At 47.8% G+C, this 26127-nt stretch overlaps 2 protein-coding genes and 1 long non-coding RNA gene across 3 annotated transcripts; 2 read left to right on the top strand and 1 right to left on the bottom strand.

Moving 5' to 3' along the window:
- Positions 1-14740: 14740 nt before the first annotated feature.
- On the bottom strand, positions 14741-18238 carry LOC135385365 (uncharacterized). Its single transcript, XR_010420391.1, has 2 exons — positions 17945-18238; positions 14741-15598 (listed from the first exon to the last, which is right to left on the bottom strand). It is a non-coding gene; the product is annotated as an uncharacterized LOC135385365 (long non-coding RNA).
- LOC135385364 (very low-density lipoprotein receptor-like) lies at positions 14897-17120 on the top strand. The gene is made up of 2 exons (XM_064614654.1): positions 14897-14989; positions 15093-17120. Exons 1-2 carry the CDS (start codon positions 14939-14941, stop codon positions 15846-15848), a joined length of 807 nt encoding a protein of 268 aa, XP_064470724.1. The 5' UTR covers positions 14897-14938; the 3' UTR covers positions 15849-17120.
- Positions 18239-21456: 3218 nt separating the features above from the next.
- On the top strand, positions 21457-24162 carry LOC135384591 (uncharacterized). The gene has a single exon (XM_064613787.1). The coding sequence runs from the start codon at positions 21457-21459 to the stop codon at positions 24160-24162; it is 2706 nt and encodes a 901-aa protein (XP_064469857.1).
- The last annotated feature ends 1965 nt before the right edge of the window (positions 24163-26127 follow it).

Raw genomic sequence — 26127 nt, 5'->3', positions numbered from 1 at the left:
TGTCGTAGGAGCAGTTGAGCTTTGTTTCTGCCTATGGTTTCTGCCGTACATCTTGCAATGACGTCTGAGAACTCCCCCACAGCCTCTCCTCAACGCCATATACATGTCGTGCATCTGCCAAAGCGCTTCCTTTCTTAATGGTACTGTTCCTAAAAAATCCATTGCAATCAACTTCTTGAAATCCCGCGCGCAAAACGACAACATCCATCCTCCATAAGCAACGGGGTGCGAGCGTCTGCTAGGCATCTATCAAGATTTGCAGCGACTGGCCGATAGGAGACAGAAACGGTGGCGCCGCCTGGTTAGGCCCAGAGGCCTATGGGTTGTTGTTGTTGTTGTTATTGTGTACATCCAACAACTTTCCGCAGATGATACCCATTGTTCGAAACAGTCAACATACGTGGCAGTCACACTGTAACATGCAGTGGAACTCAACTTTCCACTTGCTGCTAGACCTGTGCGCCGCCGCTGGTGCTACCCCGGCGCACCGATATACCGCGCGCGTTCCGTGTTCCGATCGGTTCCGCTGCGGAGCGGGAAGCTCAAAGTGGTTTCTTGCACTTCTGCCGGTCTTGGCCTCACGAGTATTGAACTGTCATGGCATCAGAGACTGGATCTCCGTTTTTGAAGCGCGTGTCGTTGTTCTCTGTTGATAACGTTGTTCTCTGCGGAACTCTATGTCATTCTTTTCTTTCTACAACACATCGCTGATTTTCCACCCCGGGAATGGGCAGTCTTTACAGACTCCAAATCTGCCCTTCAAGCAATTGAAAATTCCGGCATACGAGGCCCATCCGCACCCCTAGTCACAGACGTGCTAATGGCTTACCACACTATCTACGCCGCAGGCCACAGGCTAGTTCTCCAGTGGGTTCCAACCCACTGTGGTGTCGTGGGGAACGAGCAGGCCGACAGCGCCGCAGAAGCAGCACTCTCGTATCGGAAACGGACCCGTATTGTTCCGCTGAGAAGAGACCGCCGTTCCATTCTGCGACGCCTAGTGACACCCCTGGCTTCCCGCCAACGGACAACCGACATTCTTCCCCCCTCTATGTTGAACAGAGTTGATCCCACGCTCGCTTTCCGCATGCCACGAAACACCTCTCGTCAAGATGCTGCATTAATCCACCGAATGCGCCTCGACGTGGCCTTTACAGCTCAGTGGCGTTACCGCTTGAGGCAAGTTGACTCTCCCACCTGCTGCCACTGTGGTGCTCTTGAGGATCTGGAGCACATTCTTCTTCATTGCCCTCACTACGAACCTTCCCGAACCACACACTCGCCCTTTCTCCCTATCGAAATTGCTTGGTCCCTGGCCCAATCCAGCCCAGCAACGCTCTGCGCTCAAAGCTCTTCTGACATTTCTGGACACCATCGGACTTCGATCGTTATTGTGAAGGGGCTCGTTATTTTATTCCCCCCATTCCATCCAGCAATGGGTCAGAGTATCGCCTGTGGCGATGAAACTCCCCACTCTCCAAGGTCGAAAATAAAGTTGTTGTTGTTGTTCTGTTGATAAGAACTCAAGTGAAACGAGCGCGGTGTGGCGTTACTTTGGCACCTCAGTTTTGCAAGACGGTGACAAGAAGCGGAAGATTGGCTCTGATTTCTTCTGCGATGAGTGCCTGACAAACGCAAAAGAGAAGGATGGAGATAAGCCCTTCGATAAGTGAGTATATTATACATGAAAATCTTCCCACCGTTGCTGAACGAATGCAAAACATTGGCAAAAGCAGACGTGTAGAAAACGCTCGAGCTTTGTGGCTCTTATACTGTCATTATTATTATTAATGTTTTCATTCATTCGTGATAGTATTAGGTTGATCCCCATGGGCACCGTTGCACCGGGGCCGTTGCCCCTCCTCCTCCCGCTGGCCGAGTTGATTTTTGTGCATGACAACTATACCATCTGTAAAAATTCCCGCTGAGGGTACAGCGCGTGTGCAACCATGTTACTGTGCACAGACAACGGGCTTTCACGGCTTGTTCTAGTCAAAATGTGATCGAAATAGATCTATTGTTTGTGATAAATTTGTTACGGTTAGACTTTTTGTCTTCAAATAAAAAATGGAACATTTTTAGGATGTGGTTTCGACTGTAGTCTAAACAGTATATACCTCGCAGGCTACCAGCGCTTGGGTACGCTTGTGGACGGCTTACGCGTTTACGCCCTCGCGCCGCTGACGCCGCCGCCGCCAGTGGCAAAACCGGCTCTACGCCGCCGCCAGTGGCAAAACCGGCTCTACGCCGCCGCCAGTCAAAGTGGCGTCGGCGCACAGGTATACTTGCTGCAAACAGCCGCCATCTTACCTCGCGATGCAATGCCAATCGGTCGAACCGACTGAGAGCGTGGTCGTTTGAGCGAAATCACGCGTTCTACAACTAATGCGCATGCGCGCCACTCGGATCGGACGTTTCATTCGGGCTAAAATGTCGCCGCTTCTTCTAATGACAACGGAATTGCGGCAGGTCGAGTGAAAAACACAATGTCTGATAGGAAGGGATGGCTCGTCTGTAACGCTAGGTGCTTTCAAGTTACTACAGGCAGTGTGAGTTGCTGAGGCGTATGTAGGTCACCGCCGCGAAGGTGTTTCGCTCCTTGGTACGAGCGGATTGGAAATGTTTGGTTCATACGATATTGCGATCAATTAGGGCTTCTGAGGGATGGTTGGCAGTTCCGTGGAACTGCCTGCCTATCACTAGTTGATCCTGCTCTCTGCTTTTAGGGCGAGGACAGTACTATTTTTTAAATGTCATGTGGGGAAGCATTCGTTTGTCCCATCATACAGTTGACAATACGAGTCCCTGGGGCATTTAGCAAGACGGGCCTGGCACCTATTCTTCGTTTTTAGCGCGTTGTGGTGTCGTTTTTGAAACGCCATGGAACGTTGATCAATAAGAAGACTGCAGAAATGAAAAAGCAAAAAGAAGGAAGAAGTAATATCAGTGGCGGATAGTATACCGGATAATGCTTTATTATTACACGGACTCCCTGTTGGCGTTCTCACGGAAACATTAGCGCAATATGGGCAAAATGGGCTTGCCAATATGGGCAGCCGATATTGGTTAAATATGGAGCCTGGTTGCACTCCCCATATTGGTCCCATATTGACATTCCATATTGGACCAATATTGGTAATCTTGGCAGCCCATATGGGTCCAATATCGGCGTGCTGCTTGGGAAGGCGCGCTCTTATTGTGTGACTTCCATAACATCGTTATATGTCTCGTGTGACTGTTGTGAAATCCTTGGAACATAAAAGCGAACCGGAAAAACTGCTAAGAAAAGCATAAGCTAAATGTCCCTTCTTTGGCAAGGGCAAGAAGCATGCGAATACCTTGTTGCGAAACGCATACGCATGTTTTTGCGCTGCAGTGATGCCCCAGCATGAGCGCAGTGACCGGCGGTTCTGGAAGTCGTCTTTTTTTTTTTTTTCATTTTGTGAGTGCCGTTCTACTTTTATTGCCTGCATAAAAGTGGGACCATTAGAAATGTATCATGTTACTGCATTTCCCAGATTTTTTAGTCAAGATCGGATGTGCTGCTTTTGAAAAACAGGTTTATAAATACGGTGCATTTTTCCGAAGCACGGTCTATTCTAACGCACATTCCACTTCTGCAGTAGCGTTAATAAGTTAACAAATTCACTCCGAAAAATAGCAAAACATAAGCTTCCTTTGATATAAAATTTCTGTTCGAGATGTATACATCATATGTGGACCGACTGCACATATTGAGAAAAATCACACTAGATAGCAGTTTTTCGGCAATCTGTAAAACGAAGTACGGACAAGTTTTAATATTGTTTTGTATACAGTCTGTTGTGCATAGAATATCTGAGAAAAAAGTGACTGTGTGCCTTCTATTCGGGGTGACTGAGGTGTCCTCACCATACTCAAAGTGCAGGGAGAGCACAGTTTGGGCACGCATTGTTCTGCACGCGGAGGCGTTCCATTCTTTTCTTTCACGACCGCTACACTTCGGTGAGGGTCGATTCACACGATGCAATTTTCGTTTCGCGCAACCAGGTTGCGGCTCCAAGTTGCACATTGTGAACGCGAAGCTCTGGTTGCGCAAGTCGAGTTGCAGGAGTTGCACAGCCGATCGCTCCAAGAGCGATTTCTCCTGCAACTCTAGCTGCAACCTGTCAATCACACCAATCAGGAAGACTTCGATGTGTCAGTTATTGCAGCGGCGGCACGGGAGACGATGAAATTATCACTGGCCTGTGGAAATTATGCAAAATTATCGAACTCGCAAAGGATTCAAGTTGCAACGAGCGGAAGTTGCAGTGCGATTGGACGAAAATGATGACAATGATGTTTTTTCGCGCCATCTGGCGAGCTCGGGAACAGCTACGGCATTCCAAGTTGCTCGCCGTATGAAAGGGACCTCTTTGGTGCAACTGCGGTTGCGTGCAACTGTATCGGGAGTTGCAACAAAAAGTTGCATCGTGTGAATCGACCCTGACTGCTGAAAGACTGGTGAACTTGTTCATCACACACGGTGCGGTTTCATATAAAAGAACGGTCGACGTCTCGATGGTGGCACTGCCTTCGTCAGGACAAATATCTTGATGAAGACAGTGCCACTGTCGAAACGTCGACCGCTCTTTTAAACCTTTCATAGTACATTATAAAATTTGTGTTAGATTACCCACTAAATGAACCGGTTTTGGTTCACTTTCCTGTAATCTGTCATCCACGTCTTATTGTTTTACTTTTATTTTTACTCTTTTTTATATTCGTATATACGAGGGGTGTTCAAGTCAAACAGGGACTTTTCATTTTTCGCAAAAGTAAAATAAACTTACAGGCGAGAAATTAGTTTTATTTTTCAACGTAATCTCCAGCTGCACTAATGCACTTGTCCCAACGTTTCACGAGGGCTTGGATGCCAGCAGCGTAGAAATCCTTACCGGCGCGTAGCAGCCATGATCGGACCGCATTCTTGACCGCGTCGTCGCAGCTGAAGTGGCGGCCCCCAAGGAAGGCTTTCAGTGGCACGAAGAGATGGAAATCGCTGGGGGCGAGGTCTGGACTGTAAGGGCGATGTGGCAGCAACTCCACCCAAGCTCCTGTAAGGCGCGTGTCATGAGATGCGCGGTATGCGGGCGTGCATTGTCCTGTAGTAGGAGAACTTCTTTGGTGATGAGACCCGGCCGCTTTTGCTTCAGCGCCTTATGCACATCCCTGAGAACCTGGCAGTAATATGCACTATTGATGGTGGTACCACTGGGCAGAAAATCAACATGAACAACGCCAGCCTTGTCCCAGAAAACCGTGGCCATGGCCTTACCCGCAGACGGGGTGCTTCGGAACTTCTTGGGAGCTGGCGAGCCTGGATGCTTCCACTGTTTTGATGCGCATTTAGACTCAGGAGTGAAATGGTGCACCCACGTTTCATCGCACGTGATGATCCGATCAAGGAACGGCTGTCCTTCAGTGTCGAAACGGTACCTTAGCTCTTGGGAGATTTCCAATCTTCTTTGCCGGTCAATTACGAAGAGCTGCCTCGGGACCCAAGGGGCACTAACTTTCCGAAACTGGAGGTGTTCATGAATGATAGTATTCAACGTTCCCATAGAAAGGTCCGTCTTTCGAGCCAGTTCGAGACATGTTATCCGTCGGTTCTTGAGGATCAGGCGCTCCACAAGTTGGATGTTCTCAGGAACTCTGACACTGGGCTCTGAGCCGCCCCGGCCGGGATCGTCCTGCACTGATGTACGGCCGTCTCGGAACCGTTTGCACCACTCAAACGCTTTGCTGCGACTAAGTGTATGGTGGCCATACTGAGCATAAAGTCTTCTGTGAATTTCACATGACTTTACGCCTTCATTCACGAGAAACTTGATGACAATTCGCAGTTCGATGTGCGCGCTCACCTCGTTGTCGGCCATCTTGTCTAGCACGTGTCTTCTGTTTTGCACAAACTTTGGACCACCACGTGGTGAACGCGGAGGCCTGTCGCGTGTGAAAATGACGAAAAAGAAGTAGCGCGAGCCGTTTGTACACTCAGGAGACAGAAAGACCCGGTTTGACTTGAACACCCCTCGTATATATATATATATACGAATATAAAAATTACCGAATGCTCCATGATTGCAATTGAAGTATATGTTTACAAGTCAAGCGTTCCACAATCCACAGCTGGGATTGTGGAACGCTTGACTAAACATATATATATATATATATATATATATATATATATATATAAGCAGGAAAAATCAGAAGACGACAAAGAGCTTACAGGAAAACACAAAGGGGAGTTTATTAACACATATAGGGATAGGGGTCGACGTTGCGCTGGTCGACAGCGCTGACTGCCGAAACGTCGACCCCTATCCCTATATGTGTTAATAAACTCCCCTTTGTGTTTTCCTGTAAGCTCTTTGTCGTCTTCTGATTTTTCCTGCTTATTTCATTCTCGCGGTCAACCGCCCTCCTAAGCTTCTAATCTATATATATATATATATTAATTCCGTGTTAGCACCGCGAAGCAACTGTTACTATGAGCGGCGTACAGACGTAGACAGATGGAGAGAGGACAGCAGGAAGGAGTGCGGGACAAGGGGGTTAGTATGTGTCCTGGGCCGGCTTCAGGGGGAACTGTTCCAACGCTCGTCTAGAAAGTCTTTGGAAAACCCAGGGAATATCTCAGACAGCACAGCCGGTGACAGGATTCAAACCCGTGTCACCTCCCAGTCTCGGCGTGGAAAGCGATCATCCTAACCACTATGCCACAGGAGCTGGTACGAGGGTGGTTCCACAAGTTTCCGGCCCGAGGTAGAAAATGCGCGCGAATTTGAAAATGCGATTAAGGATGCGTGGCGCCATCTGTTGGAGGGCCGGAGCACCACCCTCAACCCTCTCCATGCTTTTGTCGGTTGGAGAGCGGCATTTCAAACAGCTAGGGAGCACTCTTCAGTTAAAATGGAAAAAGCCGAGTACTGCGCTGTGATAAAATTCTTGACGAAAGAGGGACTTTCGCCTAAAGAAATTAAAACGCGACTGGACAACGTGTACAGGGAAGCCTCTCCGTCGTACAGAACGGTAAAAGACTGGGCTAAGCAGTTTCGCCTGGGGCGACAGTCCATTGAAGATGATCCACGCGATGGTCGTCCAGTGGAAGTGGTGACACAAGAAAATTTGTCTCTTGTCGAGGAGGAAGTGCTGAGCGACAGGCGTCTGAAGGTGAAGGAAATCTCAGAAAGGCTGGGGCTTTCCAAAACAACCGCTTTTCGCATCATCGGCGAGGGCCTTCACATGAAAAAGGTCAGTGCGAGATGGGTGCCACGACTTCTCTCGTCAGTTCAAAAGCAACAGCGCGTCATCTGTGCCAAAGAGTTTTTGGAGCTCTGTCAAGAGAACGAAGAAGAAATATTGAAGTTAATTGTCACAGGGGATGAGACTATGGTGCTCTACTATGATCCCCTTTCGTGAATGAATCCACGAATCTTACGAATCTCGAATCTTTCGCATCCTTTCTTTAAAAAGAGTTTAAAATGCCAAGGAAAAAAGCTATTCTCCTGAAAAGTGTTTTAATGCAGAATTTGATATCTTTGTTTAATAAAAAAAAAATTTCGGGACAGGACATACCCACCCACTCAGCGCAATTGTTGCAGTGACATTGCACCAATATTGCCATGCAATATTGATGTTATGTTGCTAATGGCCGCTTTCGTTATGCTGCAACAATGTTATTGAAACAACATTGCAGAAATGTGACATTGCAATGCTGGTGTGACGTTGCTAAAGACCGGCTTCGTTATTTTGCAACAATATTACAGAAACAATATTGCAAAAAATGTGATATTGTAATGTTGATGCAACTGTTGATGCAACACTGCCAATGACCACTTATTTTACAGTGTAGCACAGTTACAAAAGCAACGCCAGGGGATCACTACAGTCTTGTTGAAATATGTGCAAGTGAACACGGTATGCTTACATATTCAGTAATCGTCCTGCTCCTGGGCAGACTTCAGAGGAATGGTGCCGACGTTCGTCCCTGAAAGTCTACCGGGAAGCTCTGGGAAAACCGCAGACAGCACAGACAGGATTCAGAAGGCGATCATTACAACCACTATGCCACGCGAGGGCTCAGGGGCTTTGGTCGCACTGATGCTATGGAAGAACGCCATATCGAGGGTCAGCGCGCAGTCACACGTGCGTAAGAATGGATTGTAATTAATTTCAAGTTCTCGGCCGGATTAATTTTCTTTGAGATTATGTTGTCCTCGCCTCGATCCTTTTGTCCATAGTCATCTCCCATGGTACGTCCGCAGTGTTGCCCCAGAATATGCCTCTCACAGTATGAATTAATTCTCCTCATAATGGTCACACTAATTGTAATGTTACCTCACCGCGGTAAGTGAAACATTGCCTGAGCAACACAATCGTATTGTTTGTAAAATGCATCGTCTCAAAATGCTGTACCAACATTGAACTAGAGGCATTGTGGTAACATTCCATTTGTGAACGAAACGTTGCCGTTAAATTTGAACGCGTCGTCAAAAACAAACTGACAGATGAGGGTGAACGTCACGGGAAATTCCGAAGATTTTATTCATTGTTTATTGGTGGGAATTACACAGAACAAGAATCGTGCAAACATTGTGTTACTGGAGCACTCGGAGCAAGTGTGATGATTGTGTCTCGGAAATGCTGCATGCATGCAACACGTGCAGCATTGCAGCAATATGTTTGTTTCGATGTTGCTGCAATGTTTCAGTCGTTCCGTAGAGGTAACATTTCTAAGCTACAACGTTTCCTCAATGTACCATGTGCAACAGTGCTCTCGCAAGAGAATCACACTGTTAGCTCTACGCATCCTTCGAAATGCAGCAGACACATTGATATAACGATAGTGCTGCAAAGCTAAGATTAGGTCGCTGATGCACTGTTTTGTGAGCAATGCTATTGCAACATTGCATTAGAATTGATTGCCAAACACCACATCAGCAAAGTAACTGCGACATTTCTTCAAAGTAGCGCACGGAAATTCCTTCGGAAACACAATCACACTGTTAGCTCTACGCATCTTTTGAAATACTGCGAAAACATTGAAATAAATATATTTGCACAAACGTTGAATTTACGTTACGCGACATATGTTAAGTGGAGGTAACTGAAGGCTAGATTTCATTTCTGTTATGCTGGAGTGACGAGCATAATTATATCATATGAAGCGACAGGCGCGGTTTTGAACACTCTCGAGCTCACGGGAAAGATAGTCTTGGTGAGGGTTCCAGATGGATGAGGCATACTCTAACTTATCTTATATCAGATCAGGGTGTATATCGCACAATCCTCAAAGCTGGTGTAGTTTTCTTTGTGATAGTGTTTAATTATTATTATTATTATTTGACATTAATAATATTTATTTGATACCCTCATACCTATAACCTTTTTTAACCATATTTGTAAACGACTCATCACGTATCTCACGATAGTCAATAAACAAATTTAAGAGAGAGAGAGAGAGAGAAACATATTTTACCGTTTACGCGGGAATTATAATGGGGAGGATATGTTTATGAGACGAAATGAAAAAAAAAACGGGAATTATAATGATCTGTCACGTAGGTTGAGGAATATAGCAAGAAACGAATTTCCCAACAAGCGCGAGCCGAAGCGTAACGCGTAACGACCTCTGCCTCATCGCCATCGACATTCTCCAACCGCCGTTTCAAAGTGACGAGGTGCGTCGTCGTCGTGCTTCGGTAGGGAATGACATTTTGTTACATGGAAGAGTCTTTGGAACTTCAGCATCACGCGTATTTTGTACTGGAATCTCTGGAGCATCGATGCAGTACTGGCCAATACGGTGAAGAACTACGTTGAGCATAACAGCGAAGCCGTGGTGTGCGAGAGGCAGCGTTCCTTTGTTCCCCGGCTTTCACGTTGAGGTGAGTTGTCCTTCTTCCTTGTCGTTCTTGCATTGTTGTTTTTCCAACAATCACATGTGGTGGAGGTGTGGCACAATAACACCTTAGTGTCGAAGTTAACAGCTATCGTTTTCTTTACCTGCAGAGTCTGGTGCGCATAACTGACGAATTCGTGCGAACTGTGGGTCTGTGTGTGATGTGTGTGCGTGAGAAATGCACCTTTGCGTGCGTTCGAACAGTACAAAGCGCAGTTATTTCAGATGTTGCATATTGCAAAATGATATATTTCTTCACACCTCGTTGATTCAGGTACTATTTTTAGGGTCCTTGTGAGATCTTGCATTGGAGGTGACGAAAGCAATGGTGGCATATTCTGTGAACTGTGAGCAGCCTGCTAGTAGACAAGCTTGGCAAAGCTACACTGGCCTTTGATATAAAGGAAAGCATACCTTTTGACATCTGACGGTGCTGTTCTCCAAAGTTCGTTCTTTTTTGTATGACCACTAATTTTGTAGTAGAGTGAAGTGGTTGCGCTTTTTTGGATTGTTTATTTAAATATAGCTTCAGTAACAGTTGTCAGGAAGCTTGAACTGCGTGTGTTTTCGTCATATGGATGCGAGGTGACCCTGGATTGATAAAAGATGACTGTTTTGCAGCATCCACACACACGCATGGATAGCATCACACATGTGTAAAGTACCTGGTGTCTCTACAACAACGAAGAGTAAAGCGTAAACCACAAGACGTCGCTTGGGTCTGCCTAAGCTGCTTCCGCATCTAACCATCTATAAGGAAGCTGCGGTGAGTCACCGTCAGGCATTTGTTATCACTTGTTGCACAGTTTGTGTTCTTTATGCCTATTTATGGGGGTGTTTGAGCTGCTATCCTAACAGATGAAATGAACTGTGTTATTGGTTATCTTTCAGGGATGACCGTTCCGAAGATGTGTAGCAATCACGTGATTATTATTATTATTATTATTACCATTATCAGGGATTATCTTTTTGTACATGTTTCACTAATTGATTTAAGATTTTAATAAACGTGCACATAAAAGGACATGCCCCTCATTGTCATCTTGAATATTCACTATTACATATTTGTAGAATTGTATTTGGACAAAATTTAGGTTTCAGGATACCTGCGCTCTTGCGCCAGTAGAAGTGGTTGACGTAACATACATGTATAGTATGATGAAGTAGCAGTAGACAATGTAGAATAAACAGTAATGCACAATATTAGGTGAATGTTATATCAGCGCAGAAAAGACAAACGTCAACGTAGAAATAACGTTATAAGATTATGTTGATTGTACGTGTTTTTGAGCGGACATTTTCTATTAGAACCTACGTTGCACGCCATCGCAGATTCTACGATGCTATTGTAGATTTGCAATGTTATTTCAACGTTGATTCTACATTTCGTGGTTAACCGGGAAGATAGCTAAGCTCCTCTAAGCCCTTTGAGTGCACAGCTAGCTAAGCTCTAAGAGTGAAGATGCTCACTCTTGGAATGCAAGTCGCAGTGCATCAGTGCAACTAGTTTTCCGTGAATTTTGGGAGCAAGCCTCTTTTTTAAGAACCTGCCATTTTTTGGGTCGATACACTCAATAAACACCCTTCTTTTCGGTGTAATAGGTGACACCCCTGTTACACCCATCATTGGGGTGTAGCGTTTACACTCATAAGGGTGCGAGTAACCTAACACTCATTTTACACTCATAGAGGTGTAACAAATTTACTGTGATAGCTACGATGGATCTCGGAACATTTCAAGATCCATTTGCATTGCGGCATGAAGAAAACCAAGTCTCTGAAGCACTGGAAAAAAAGGTGTCTGAATGGAGCATTCAATCAGAAATGAGTAATGTTCGAACCGTAAGTTCGTTGACCAACTTACTCTTTCACATGGCGCAGCCTGTAAAATCAAGACTGAAATTAGCAGAAGCAACGCCGGCCGCGAACTTATTCTTGTACACGCTTACTGACGGGACACAAGCGCAAGCCTGCAGCTGCTGCTTGATTGGAAGTACAGCACAACATCCGTGGATGAATAGACCTGAAGCCTGATCACACAGCTTGTAAAACCTGAAAGACGACAAACAATCATATACTATCAGCTTACCCCTTACGATGAAAAATCACATCCTGCTTTGTTCTTTCATAGATGGGCGAGCAATCCGAGCGAACCGGTTGGTTGGTTCAAGTGGTTGATTTGTCCCTTCAGATGACGCGCCCTTGGAAGTGGCTGGGGAGGTGTGTTAGCTTAGCTCAATTGGTGGAGCCCTGGACCGAAAATCGAGAAGGTGTGGGTTCGAGTCCTACAGCTGGCTAACGTTTTCTGTGACTTCCACCTCTCATTGTTAATTTCTTAGGCAATATGAGGCTTTGTATGTATTTGTCCTTTCTATGTTGTTCCAGCCTCAGAACATCAGTTCTCTCCTGGCAGGCTGTTTGTACAGTATAAAGCAGGAATGAAAAGTATTTGAAGTTATGAGCTCGGCAGTGCGAATGAGCGGTTTCTTTCTTTTCTTTTTCAAATCTTTACGCTGATTCTGTCGTCTGTGATGGGGGGGGGGGGGGGTCGCTTCACGTTTACCTTGCCCCGGACGAGCTGCTCGTGCCTGCTGCAGTTGTCAAACACGATGGCGTCTCCGATATGTTGAAGTAATGCGGCAATTTTCGAACGCGAACAGCATCAGCACAGCTAGAAAATTTGTCAAGCTTTCAGTGAGTATGCCTCGCAGGTAACGGATACCCCACAGGCGGCCACTGTCTACCGAAATACAGGTAAACGGCCGTGGTGCCTTTGTTTATTACTGTTTGTTTTAGCCTATTTTGTTCTAATATAGGCATATTAGCGTGTTTGCTACTTTTATTTGTGGTCTACTCACTGTTGTTTTCATCTTACATGTTCTTTCAGGCCTTAACGGCTATGCCTCTCAGCGTCTTTCGGAAAGTGTCGGATGCTTTCTCTTTGAGCGAGCTTGCAATAATTTACCATGTAACGCATTCAGTAAATTACTCCGATTCGCTAAGCTCTGTGCGTGCGCTGCTTTCATGCTATGACAGCCAGAATCACCTCGTCAAGCGAGTACGGGCGCTTGCGACTCAACTTTGTTCCCGAGGCTTTTCAATTTGTCTCTGCTGGGTCCCCAGCTACACTGGGATGCCGGGAAATGAACGAGCCGACCGTGAGGCTCGGCGAGCGTTGTCACAAGAGGAGTCACCTCTAGGACCACCCTACCAAGACATCCTGCCAGTGTTAAAGAGAGCTGTCTACACACAGTGCAGCAGGCGTGGGACATGGAAGAAAACAACAAGGTACACGTCACACAGCCACACGTTTTCCCCCCGCATCGGACTGAACACATCAACAGATCCTCTGAAGTTCTTTACGCGAGATTGAGGATTGGGCACACATGGCTTACGCATCACCACCTAATCAGAGGTCAGGATCCACCAGGTTGCGCGCACTGCGGTGACAGCTTGACTGTCTTGCACGTACTGGCATCCTGCCCTCACTTCGAACACCAACGCCAACAGTATTTCACCGCATTCTACAGATAGCATGTCCCACTCCACCCAGCCCTTCTACTGGGTGACACTCCTCTTGTGCCGTTTGATTATGTCATCCAATTTTGACCAAGTGTGGGTTACTTAGTCAGATATAGATGTTCAGCATTGCTCCGCTTTTAGCCTTTGTCACCCAACTCGATCATCGTGTAAATCTCTCATCGCTCGTACTTGTAGTCCTCCTCTGTCGTCCTGGACCATCTCATCGCTCCCACCCCTATACCTGTAGATAGCTTTTAACTACCACACTCACTATCACTTGTTGTTATCGTCCCACATATCCCCAACATCATCTCTCCCATCATCATCTCCCACACACTTACCATAGTTTTGGCGCTCTTTGGCCTTTGTTGCCTTTGTGCCATTAAACGCATAAACTCTCTCTCTCTCGCGCGCGCGCGTTACACATAGGGGTGCTAGGCAAATGGGAAGTATTGACAAACATTAATAAGCCGCATTTGCCATAGACTGAGCTCGATGATGCCTGTATCATGTCGGTGTCGTTCTATCAGTGTACATCGGCGGCAGAACTTCTACTTGGCCGGTGAGTCCCAGAGACTGGACAACGAATGAAGGAAAAAAGGAATCGATAGCTGTTCATTAAGCGCGAAGGGGTCCGAGCCTACATGCCTGTAGTACCACTTTGTACGCAAAGGCAATTCGCAATGGCAATGTAAAAAAGGCTGTCTGAACAACTTCACATGGGAAGCCCCCTCCTGTGGCTTTATCAAGCTAACTGATCTGCAGATGGAACCTTGTCACATTCATTTTTGCTGCTTACGTGTGTATGTACTGCTTACGTATGCACGCAGCCATGTCCAAATGCCTAGCTTACAAATGATGAAACCTCGTGTAAGGCCCAATGAGCTCAAAGTGTTCAAAGCTAGTGGAAATAAAGTGTTTTGGGTGCACACTGGTGTCGTTTTATTCACTTCACGATTAAAATTACGATCCTTCTATTGTTCTATGGGGACTTATCCTATGGGGACAAAATAGATAGGCCACATGTCCCTCGAAGATCCGCATCGGAGGTCCTACGACGTCCATTTCGCATAATTTTCTCTTGATTAGCAGCGTTGTACGGGCGTATTCGAAACGTGTCCGGGAGCAAACGGGTACGTACTTGAGACGAACCCAGCATCCACAAAGCGACGTTCCCTAGATATGAATGTGCGCTTAATCGTTCTGTGGGTACAGAATCCACGAAAGTTTCTGAAGGCAGTGAAATCTACTGTAATGGTTAGCGGAGATTAGCAGAGGTAAGTGAACGACATATGATCGTACAGAACTTTATTCCCGTCGTTAACTTGCCGCATGAGCGTTTGCTCCTAGCAACAAGCAATCTCTAGAACGTACACCGGTAACAACGCGGACATCCGCTACGTTTCTATCACAGCTCCAATGCGCATATAGAATTTAGTATCGGGCATCCTGAGTAGTGGAGGAGCTGGGATTAGCGCAAACTTGCATAAGATGCAAACATTCGGTTGGGTACTCTTGCTCGTTGCAGCCTCGCTGCTAAAGGTATGCGTGTAAAATTTCGAGCAACTTTAAATTAAATTATGTTACAGTGTTAGAGTATTTTCTATTCGGTTAATTAACATCGAACTTTCGCATTTGAACACAGGTTCATAGCTTGGAGTCTGGATGTCCGGATGGCAGTTACGGGCAGAACTGCGAAAGTTGCTCAGGGTTCCTTTGTGACAACGGTAAGTGCATTCTTCAAGAGTGGCAATGTGACGGCGACGCTGATTGTTCTGATGGCGAAGATGAACTTCAGGATTGTCCCGTTCCTGACTGTGACGAGGAAACGTTTTTGTGCAAGCCATTGAACAGATGTTTGCCCAAACGGTACGTCTGCGACTTGGACACTGACTGTCCCGACGGGTCCGACGAAACTGACTGCGAAAGTCGTCCTTGCGACGGCTTCCAATGCAAGAACTTCATGTGCATTAACGGCGGCTTTCAATGTGATGGCGATGACGACTGCAGAGATGGTTCCGACGAAGAGAACTGCCCTGTTCCACAGTGTGATGACCCTAAGTTGCTCTGCGAGCCCAGAAAGAAGTGCCTTCGGGAAGCGGATATCTGCAATAAAGCCAACGACTGTCCCGATGGCTCAGATGAACAAAACTGCGAGGAATACGATTGCGGAGAGTTGAGATTCAAGTGCGCTAACAACAAGTGCATCAACAAAAACTACAAGTGTGATGGGGACGATGACTGTAATGACGGGTCTGACGAGCGAAATTGCGAAGAGTACGAGTGCGGCGAAGGAAGGTTCAAATGTGCAAACCACAAGTGCATTATTATTACCTTCAAATGCAACGGAGACGACGACTGCGGCGACAACTCTGATGAAGCAAATTGCTCAAATTACTGAGATTTAAAAAAGCTCCCTTGCACTGCAAAATCCTACGCTTTTATTATGAATCTATGTACAGTCAACCCTCGATTTACGAATCCCCTCGGTTTATGAACGGCGTCACGAGGAACCATACTTTTTCCATCTATTTCTCCCTCGGTTTATGAACCCTCGATATCCGAACTGTGACCGGATTTTCAGGGAACCAACCGCAAAAACATGTGTGTCCTGACCTCGATTTATGAACGGGGTTGCTGACGCACGGGGAAGTACTGGGATCGCGTCAATAAAGATGAACAAAGCATAAAGGCCAAGCACCCGTACAGTGTCCGCAACCACAAGAATTAGAGCGTGAGAACAGAGGAGTGCATTTCTTCCTGTGCTGACGGTGAACACATATGTAAGCCGCTTGATGATGGTACTTTAGTGCAGTTGTCAAATGATGGTGCCGAGGGTGATCATAGTGACAGTGAAGATAACTAGCAGGACTGTTCCGAAGCTGTGACAGCTCGCTCAGCTTGGAATCACATTCACAGTACGATACAGTGCTTTGAGTACCAGGCGCACGAGTCAGGTGCCAGGCTTCGATCGTCTCTTCCGAAGAAGACAACTACAGCCGAATGTAGAGTGGAGAGCGCAATTACGAAGTATTTTCACAGATAGACGTAGTCTAGTGCACTTCCCGTCGTATTTCAGCCCATTTCTCTTCCGCGCACCTCGATTTATGAATCCCTCGATTTATGAACGATTCTTCGAGAAACGAAGGGTGTTCATAAATCGAGGGTTGACTGTATGTCATCGCCATAATTGGGACCCGGTGCTATTGAAGCAATTGCAACGTACTGCTTTTCTTCCGTTGTTTATCCTCCGTCTTGCTTTCCGTAGATGAATTACCAGGTATGGCGTGCTCGCCCTAACATATGTAAATTCGCGTTCCAACGGGACTTCAGAATTCGCGTTGTTGCATGCGTGTTGAACACTGTGATTATGCATCGACGGAGACCTGCATTCCAAGTGTTACAACAGAATGGTGGCGCTCATGCTGCCGACATTTGGTACAACTCCGCTACATGAGTCGGACTTGATGTGCTTTGCTACTAAATGACGCCTAAACCAATGTCATATATGTCTCCGGAATAGATTTCTATTCGCTTGCAGTGTTGTCATTTTGGAGTCTACCTGATTTTGTTGGTACTTTGAAGTTGTCTCCATGCCTTTTCAGACACGCTGTTTTTGGTTTAACTGTTACATTGAAAAAAAAAAAAACATTACTCAGGGTTCTGTGTTTTATAGCACTTTGTAGTGATTACCTGCGGTACCTATGATATCCAACACCACCCCCGAAAGGCACTAGGAAATAAACATGGGCTCGTGGGCTTGACAGACAAGGACTTTGTTTGGAAGGGGGTATTTGTAATGAAGAAAAAAGAAAACAAAGGGAAATGTTCGCCATACTAAAGGCTTGCAAACAAAATGATCGAAAATTGGGGAACATGTAATTGTTTACTGGCGTATGATATGGGGGGGATCTATATATGGGTGGGGGACAGGAAAAGTCACCCAGAAAGGACGGCTTGCTATTCCTTGTTAAATAATTCCTTAGTGGGTAGTCATTTTCCTGGGGTAGTTAGAGTAAGGCGATGTGGGGTCAGAGGTCTTCCGCCGTCCGACGTGAGTCGGATTTGATGTGCTTTGCTACCAAATGACGCGTAAACCAATGTCGTAAGTGTTCTGAATAAATTTCTATTCGCTTCCAATGCTGTCATTTTGGGGCGTACCTCAGTTCGTTGGTACTTTGAAGTTGTCTGCGTGCCCTTTCAGACATGCTGTTTATGTGGTGAATGGGTCTGTTTACGTGATGGCGAGCTGACCCAAATCCAAGACTCGTTACGGTTGCTTAACGCAAGACGTACGTAACGGTGCATCCAACGGAAGACGTACGATCAACGCCACGGTAGACGGTCGCGTAATGCGTAACGCTTGGTATAGAGGATGGGGTTTGCCGCTAGAAATGGGGACGCCAGAAATTGTGGTGGTCGGGTCTAGGAGGACGCGGTAAGAGACTAGGAAACACAAAGCGAGTAAAGCGCCTTTAATACTGACGGATAACTTGCCTGGTGTGAAGCGTTGCCAGACCGGACTGGATCTACGCCCTCGTTGTATCGGGAGAGTTTGCAGGCTTAACGAACTCAGTGGATGGTAGGCACAGAGAGTCGGCACGAGTCAGCACCAGCAGCAGCGACGGGCAAGTAGCTTCGGCCCTCCACAGGTTTGGAAGCATCAGGAAGATTCCGAAAGCCCGTCGTAGCTGTCGTATGCAGGAAGCCGTGTCTTCGCGTGGAATCCTCGACCACGAGCCTCGAACTTGCTTCCACGAGCTATGCCTCCAGACAGAAATTATCGCTCCGTCCTTGCAGGTATTCTTCGTTCTCCTCAGCTGTGTTTTCTTTTCTGGCCGCAACCCCCGGCGCCACAACAGTTTAACTATTAAATTGAAAAAATAATTATTCAGGGTTCTGTGTTTTATAGTACTTTGTAGTGATTACCTGTAGCGTCTATGATATCCAAACACCACCCCCGAAAGGCATAAGAAATAAACGTGGGCTCGTGGGCCTGACAGACAAGGACTTTGGGCGGAGGGGGGAATATTTTTAATGGAGAAAAAAAAAACTAAGGGAAAGGTTAGCCATACTAGAGGGTTGCAAACAAAATCATCCAGAATCGGCGAGCATGTATTATATTAGTATCTAGTACAAGCATAAGTCATTGAACGCACCTGCGCTCAGCTATATAGACACATCATCATCAAATAAATTTGTTGTTGGCACATCTGAAAATAACGCAACATTATTACGCTGTCGCTCCAGCGAACCAGGATACCTAAGGGCTGGTCCTCGTCGATTATTTGCCTTCTCTTGTATTAAGCGCACAGTCGACCTCACCTAAGACTAATATTAGTGCGATAGCGTTATTGGGCCACTCCCTCAAAAATTCCTTTGGTCTGCGCGGAAAATTCATCTCGGATGATAGATAACGCCACGGGAACCGTGGACAGTGAAGCGTTTATGACAGACTGCCAAGGCGGGAGAGCGACGTCTTGCTTCGTGGTGTGGGGCTACCGACGTGAACAAGCGTTCCTTCTCGGGCTCCCTATCTTGGGCGGCGGTTGTCTACGCGTTACAGTAAACCCACTTGGCTTGTCGTCATCCCCACAAGTATCATGTCGATGCCTCAGATCAATAAAATCAATGGCTCTAGCAATCTATGGGAAGCAAAAAAAAAGTATAATTTACGCATCATCCACTACGATTCATTATGATTCCGTAAAACATATCAGTACTTATTTTCACGCAATAGTATTACTCTGGTACAAGCACAGGTCATCTTACTCGCTGTAAGAAAAAATAATCTCACCAGTCGCATGGCGTCCACTGGTCTCGCGCAGGAAGCTCGTTTATGACCCCCTCGAAGGACATGCAGGCGGAGTCACCGTGTTGTACGACCCTCAAACTCATTGAGGAACCAACTGCGGGCTCGCGGTTCTCTTTTCACACAAAGCTCTTTATCGTGTGCACAGCTGCCTTCTAGGATTACTGAAGAAAGCCTTGGTAAGTGCGGTACGGGACTTTGAAATGAAAATAAAGGGAATGAAAAGAGAGTATGGGAACTAAGCAACAGGTTGAGGGACATACGATGCTCTAAAATTTGTATTGTTGACTGATTAGATGAGTCACCAATATAGTGGGTCCATTTTTCTAACGTTTTAGCTAAAATTTCGCTCTAACGTCTCACACTTCAGTCCTTTGCGGAAAATCGTGAAAATTAAAAAAAAAAACTTTAAGTTTAGGGTGACGCCAGCAGCACGGTGTGGAGTGTGCTTTGGTGCAGTGTACCCTTTCTTGGTTGCGTGCACTGATAGTGTAGTGTCACCGTATGGATACCCTTTGAATCAGTTTCCTTCCATTTTATGCCACGAAAAGTGAACCACCGAATGGCTGGTCGTCGAAAGGGAGATGCTGGTGCATCTATGCATGCCAGTGCAATGAAAGACACCCGCACCATCGCGCATCTATAAGAATGCCTCGCGCGCCCCGATATTCCAAAGGCCAGCGTTGAGGTAGACGTGGACTACCTGGTTGCACGGAACGCCGCGTTGTGCAACCTCGATCAGCAGATTCTCGAACTCATCGACGACGATGCTGGGTTCGATGAGGAGAACAACGCTGTGTTGGAGCACGAAAAGCGGATCGAAGCAGCCGTCAGTCAAGCTGTACACGACTGTACAGCTGTACACGACTGGGGATCCGCCGTCTCAAGCAAGTCGCACCGTATCGCTGCCGAAGCTGCAGATCCCCAAATTCGGAGGAAAACTGCAGGATTGGCAAAGATTGACTCTCAAACAACGATTCGGGCGCACAGATCTACTCTCAGCAGAACATCTAGACAAGCTACTGGCCCTCCATTCGGTGAATAGCTGTAGTGACGTAGCCCAGCTGCATCATCTGTACGACGAGGCGTCACGGCATACAAAGGCTTTGGAATCGCTTGGCATACCCCGATCGAGTTACGATGTCGTTCTATACAGGGTGCTTACGCGCTGCATTCCTACCGTCCTCTTCGTCCAGTTTCAGCACAGCAGGAGAGCGGACGCTGCATCTGGCGGGGACAGTGGCGGCGGGGCTCCCTCCGCTGACGGCCCAAGGACTTTTTCGACAGCGGAACAGGTGACCGCTCTTCTTACCTTTCTGCTGGTGCAAGTCAAAAGTAGGGAAGAAGCTGCCTTTCACCGTCCCCGGCACGTTCAGAAGGACAATACGGAAAGCACCCTGCAAGCACGCTTACCGTCCGCGGCAGCCCTCCCTGCTGCTGTCAACGTCCAGGGGCTCCAGCTTCCCAGAGCAATTGCGCGTTTTGTTGTGCAAGCGACCACTTCACCGAAGATTGCCCCGTTCCCGTAACACCAGAAGAGAAAAGGCGGCTGCTGAGCTCCACGCGATGCTGTTATCGATGTGCAAAATGCTACCATCATGCACCCCAGTGTCGAACCTCAGCCAGTTTAGTTTGCAGGAAGTGCAGCGGTCACCATCTCACAATACTCTGTGATATACAGCCCGTGGCAGCGTCTCTAGCCGCTGAACCCCATCCGGCAACGGCCGCAGCGCCGTCTCCAGCGCAAGCAACACCAGCTTCTATGGACAGTACCGTCCTACTGCTTCAAAGTGCTGCGGCGGATGCCTCTGGCCCCGGAGGAAAGGCAAGAGTCCAGATCCTGCTTGATAACGGAAGCAAACGGACCTTTATCAGAGAGGACCGCACTATGAGCCTACAATGTGCGACTATCGACGTTGAGGACTTGGCCATCTACGCGTTTGGATCAACGCAATCTGCCCGCCGCAGATGCAGTAAGGTCACTGTAAACATTACAGGCCGTGACGCCACCTTCGAGTTAGAAGCTCTAAAGATTCCCGAGATATGCAAGTCCCTGAGCCCTTCGCTGGATCCGCATTTAACACGCATGCTACTTGAGTGTGACTTGCAACCTGCGTCAACATCAGGCGTTTCCGGAAGTGTTGACATCCTGGTCGGAGCAGACAACTACTGGCGTCTTGTAACGGGACGATAGAGGATGACGGAGGATCTCACTGCCGTTGAAACGGTGTTTGGTTGGGTTATACAGGGCTCAACGACCGTGCATACCCGGCTCCCCCAATCGACATGTGCCCTACTTCTCACTTGCGGAGACCCAGAGCCTGAGTGTAATGCCGAAGACTTGTGGAAACTTGACACGCTCGGAATCACAAGTCCCGAACCCACAGCCAGCCACGTGTGCAGCACGGACCTCCGGGTCTTCGAGGCGCGCATAGCAAAGTCGAAAGAGCGGTATGAGGTTCCCTTGATGATTAAGGAGCCTGGGCTTCCGCCGGATGCCAACAACAAAGCCACGGCAGTGCATAGGCTCCGAGCCCAGCACAGACGATTTAGCAGCGCACCAGAGGTTCTGCGGCAATACGACAACACAATAAGAGAATATTTCGTAGAAGGCCGTGCGGAACAAGTTACCAGCCCTGATCCCGACCGTAATCTCTACTATCTGCCTCACCATGCCGTAGTACGTAGCGAGACCGCCACAACCAAGATCCGAATTGTTTTTGATGCGTCATCCTACATCGCTGGCCAACCGTCGTTTAACAACGTGTTGTCGAAAGGGCCGAACATGAACAGTGACCTCTTGCATCTCCTACTCACCTTTCGGAACCACCCGGTAGCCCTCACTGCCGATATCCGGAAGGCATATCTCCAAATATTAATTCGGCCGGAAGATCGCGACGCTCTTCGTTTCCTCCGAGTTTCCGACCTTCCATCTGCCTCCAACCCGTACCCGCCATTGCAGGAGTGGAGAATGACACGCGTGCCCTTTGGGGCTGCCTCCAGCCCGTTCCTCCTCGCGGCCACCTTGCAGCACCATTTCAGATCTGTCAGCCATCGTTACCCAGCCACTGCTGCACGACTTTCCACCAGCTGTTACGTGGATGACTTGGTAGTCGGGTGCAGGGATGTCGCAGAAGCCCAGACTTTCTACAAGGACACCAGAGCCATCTTGCAAGAGGCAGGGATGGACATTCGGAAATGGGCGTCAAACTCCCCAGTCCTTCAAGAGAAATATCTAAATGATGGAATCGCATACGACAACGTCTCTGAATTGGGGTCTGTTCTTCGGGTACTCGATGTGCCGTGGGACAGACAGTTCGACGGGATCTGGGTCCCCGCGCGGTCCGTCCAGGCCTCCGCTAAAGACGCCCCTTCCACGAAACGTGGGGTACTGCAGGTTTTCTCTCGACTATATGATCCTTGGGGTTTCCTCTTTCCGTTCGCCATTACTGCGCGCCTACTGTTCCAGACTTTATGGAAGGAAAAATGGCCTTGGGACTCTCCTCTAGAGCCACCACTGCTGGACGCATGGCACGCATGGGTGAACGATCTGGCAACTCTCTCGGAGGTACGGCAGTCAAGATGGGTACTCGGATCCCAGCACAGCTTGCTCGATCTTCAAGTATTTGCAGACGCAAGCCCACGGGCGTACGGTGTCGTAGTGTACGCAGTCGAACAAGTCGCACAAGTTCGCAGTCGAACAAGCGACGGCCGCATCAAGGTTTTCTTGCTCATCGCCAAGGGCCGCGTTGCTCCACTGAAGACTCTAACATTACCCCGGCTAGAGCTTCTCGGGTGCCTACTCGCTGCGCGCATTTTCTGTCGCATCATCAGTTCCCTGCCCATCGCAGCACTCCAGGCCACCTTCTGGACGGACTCTACAATAGCTTTGCACTGGGTCAAGAATGACACTGACAAGTGGCCGCCGTTTGTCGCAGCCCGCACAACCGAGATACGACGGCTGACAAACCCGCAACAATGGTTCCATTGCAAAGGCAAACACAATCCCGCGGATCTGCTAAACAGAGGCGTATCCGCGAAGGCTCTGCTCGACAGCCAGCTGTGGTGGTCAGGTCCGCGGTGGCTATCGCAGGAGTTCGACTCAGCGGCTGCTCCCGTGGTTGATGCAGAGGTCTTCCCGACGGAAGAAGTTTGCTGTGTGGCAGTCGCGACCAGAATGGACCTCCCGCTGCGGTTGGCCGATTCACTGAAGCATATCCTATGGCTTACGGCTCACGTGCTCAGGTACATCCACAATCTGCGCTACCCGCAGTCAAGGACGACAGGTCCACTTTCTGCAGATGAATTGACGTCAGCCGAACTCGTCGGGGTACGCAACACGCAAGCACAAGCGTTTCCTGAGGAGGTGGCAGCACTTCAAAGATCCGCGCCAGTATCGCGCACCTCTACCCTACTGACCTTGCAGCCTTTCCTCCATGAGACTGCCGTGCTTCGCGTAGGAGGTCGGCTCCAGCAAATGGACGACTCCATCGATATTCGTCACCTGATTTTCCTCCCGTCGAAGCACCGATTCAGTGTTCTGGTAATCCTGGACACGCACGAACGTTTGCATCATGCAGGAGTTCAAGACACCCTCAGCGAATTGCGTCAAAGGTACTGGATCCTCAAGGGTCGTCAAACAGTTCGCCGCACGCTGCACACTTGTCCATGCAAGTACAGACAGCTGTCACCCGAAACCGCACCAGTGGCCCCGCTGCCTATAGAGAAAGAATCAAGGAGACTCATCCGTTTGATGTTGTGGGAATTGATTTCGCCGGGCCTCTCTACGTCTCGCATGCCGCACTTCGCGAACAAAAGGCCTACATTGTTGTCTTCACATGTGGTGTCACATGCGCCGTTCACCTTGAACTTGTACATCAGATGTCCACCGAGCGGTTTTTAACAGCATTCCGCAGATTCATCTCACGACGTGGTCTACCCTCTGTCATCATGTCCGACAACGCTAGGACCTTCCACCAGCTGTCCCGTCTTCTCGCAGTCCTCTCGTCACCTGGTGTGCAGAACTTCGCCGCCAATCATCGAATTCGTTGGAAGTTCATCGTCGAAAGGGCACCCTGGTGGGGCGGGTGTTGGGAGCGGATAATACGCTCGGTCAAAGAAGCTCTTAAAGGAACTGTAAAGTGAAATTTGACCCCCTGTTTCTGTGTGCGACCTGGTAGTGTTTGCCTGTGTGATGCCACACATAGAGCCTAAGCACTCAAATCGGGTTAATTATTACACAACATAAATTAGAAAAATTAAATCGGACGGTAGGTTGCGCCACGTAACAGCTAAAAAAGTCATGATGGGAGTACTCCTGTCACGTGATACCTAAGTAATACACAATGAACTTACGACCGGCTACTAATCTCCTATAAACACTACTTTTAGAATCACAAGAATTACTGAGACAATGCTTCAAAATATCGAAGAAACGGTATACCAAAATACTGTCAGCGCGGTCAGCGCCCTCTCTTTGCTCTCCTCCCAACCATATTGCACGGCGACGGCGTTGCGAGGTTTGTGTACGCAAAAAAGTTCATTTCCTGCCGAAATTGAACAAAGCTTCACCTGACAGTTATGCCAGGTATCCACTGTAATGTGCGGGGATACACCAAGTGTGCTCTTTCAAAAAGGGACGTTGTGTACCACATGATTCCAACGGAAAATGCACGGAAACGAAAGTTGTTGCAAGCGCTTGGTCAAGACATTCGTGAGCCACGCCGTATTTGCTCAACCCATTTCTCTGACGAGTTGTACGAAATGGTAGCAGCGGACGTACGAAAACTTCTCACCCAACACCAGTGTTTCAACGTGTGACGTCTGACGATCGTCACACTGACGATGCGAACACCAGTGCAGACGAGGTATGTATTTACCGATACACAGGAATGATACATATATGTGGTTCACTTGAAATTCAAGTAGATTTTTGTGATGCCTACCCTGCGTAATGTACCAAACGCAATATCCCCCTTCCCCTGGGGAATCCTGAGCTCTCGCAGGAGAACATAAGTGTCAAATAAATTATGCGCTATAGACACTGACCGCATTCTTCATTCATATCAGCGACACAGGCTTCCATCGTGACTGACAAGAATGTGAAACTCGGAAGTAAAACCGTGTCAGCGGATGATTTACCGTCAACACCTCTCAACCTTTATCCAGTGATGAATTCAACACCTATTGTCCATATACACTCATGCTCACAGGTGGGTCAAGCTCTTGATTTGTTTAACATTTTAACTTCTGCATGCCTTGCAGGTGCATGATATGACAATATCTGCACCACTGGTGGAACCAGCTGTTGAGTAATTCTGGAAATCTGAAGACAACAGTTTTGAATGGCCTGCTGATACAAGTTTGCAGATACCAAAAGCTCTTCTACTTTGCAGTGTTGTGCGCTCTGCTTCACCAGACCAGAAGAAGTACATCAAACGTGCATCATATTCAGAACTTCCGGCGCATCTCACGAAGTGGTCACAGATGTTCGCGTCACGCTTCTCACCACAAAAGCCGAGTGCCCAAGTGAACACAATTTATTTTGGAAACTTCGGCCAGAAGTGAACAAGATGGCTGCAGGGAACATCCTGCTGTCCTGCACAATCCTTTTCTATGGGACCAGTGCAGCCAAGGTGTCAATTCATAGCGCCTTTTGTTTTCACAGATTCAAATGACACCTTGTAGTATTTGCTGCTGACCAGGTTCCATGGCTATTCGAGCTGATTAATATTAAAGTCACCTCAACAGACCTCACCTACAACACCTACCAGAAACGTCGCAGGCTCCCTTTACCGACACAGGTAGGATTATCAGAACTCACAGTCATGAGAGACTGAAACATCCAAATAGTCTTACTGAAACACAA

Source organism: Ornithodoros turicata, chromosome 2, assembly GCF_037126465.1.
Source record: "Ornithodoros turicata isolate Travis chromosome 2, ASM3712646v1, whole genome shotgun sequence".
NCBI classification, from domain to species: domain Eukaryota; kingdom Metazoa; phylum Arthropoda; class Arachnida; order Ixodida; family Argasidae; genus Ornithodoros; species Ornithodoros turicata.
Note: the sequence above shows the minus strand (reverse complement) of the source record. Positions and strands in the feature narration are given on the sequence as shown.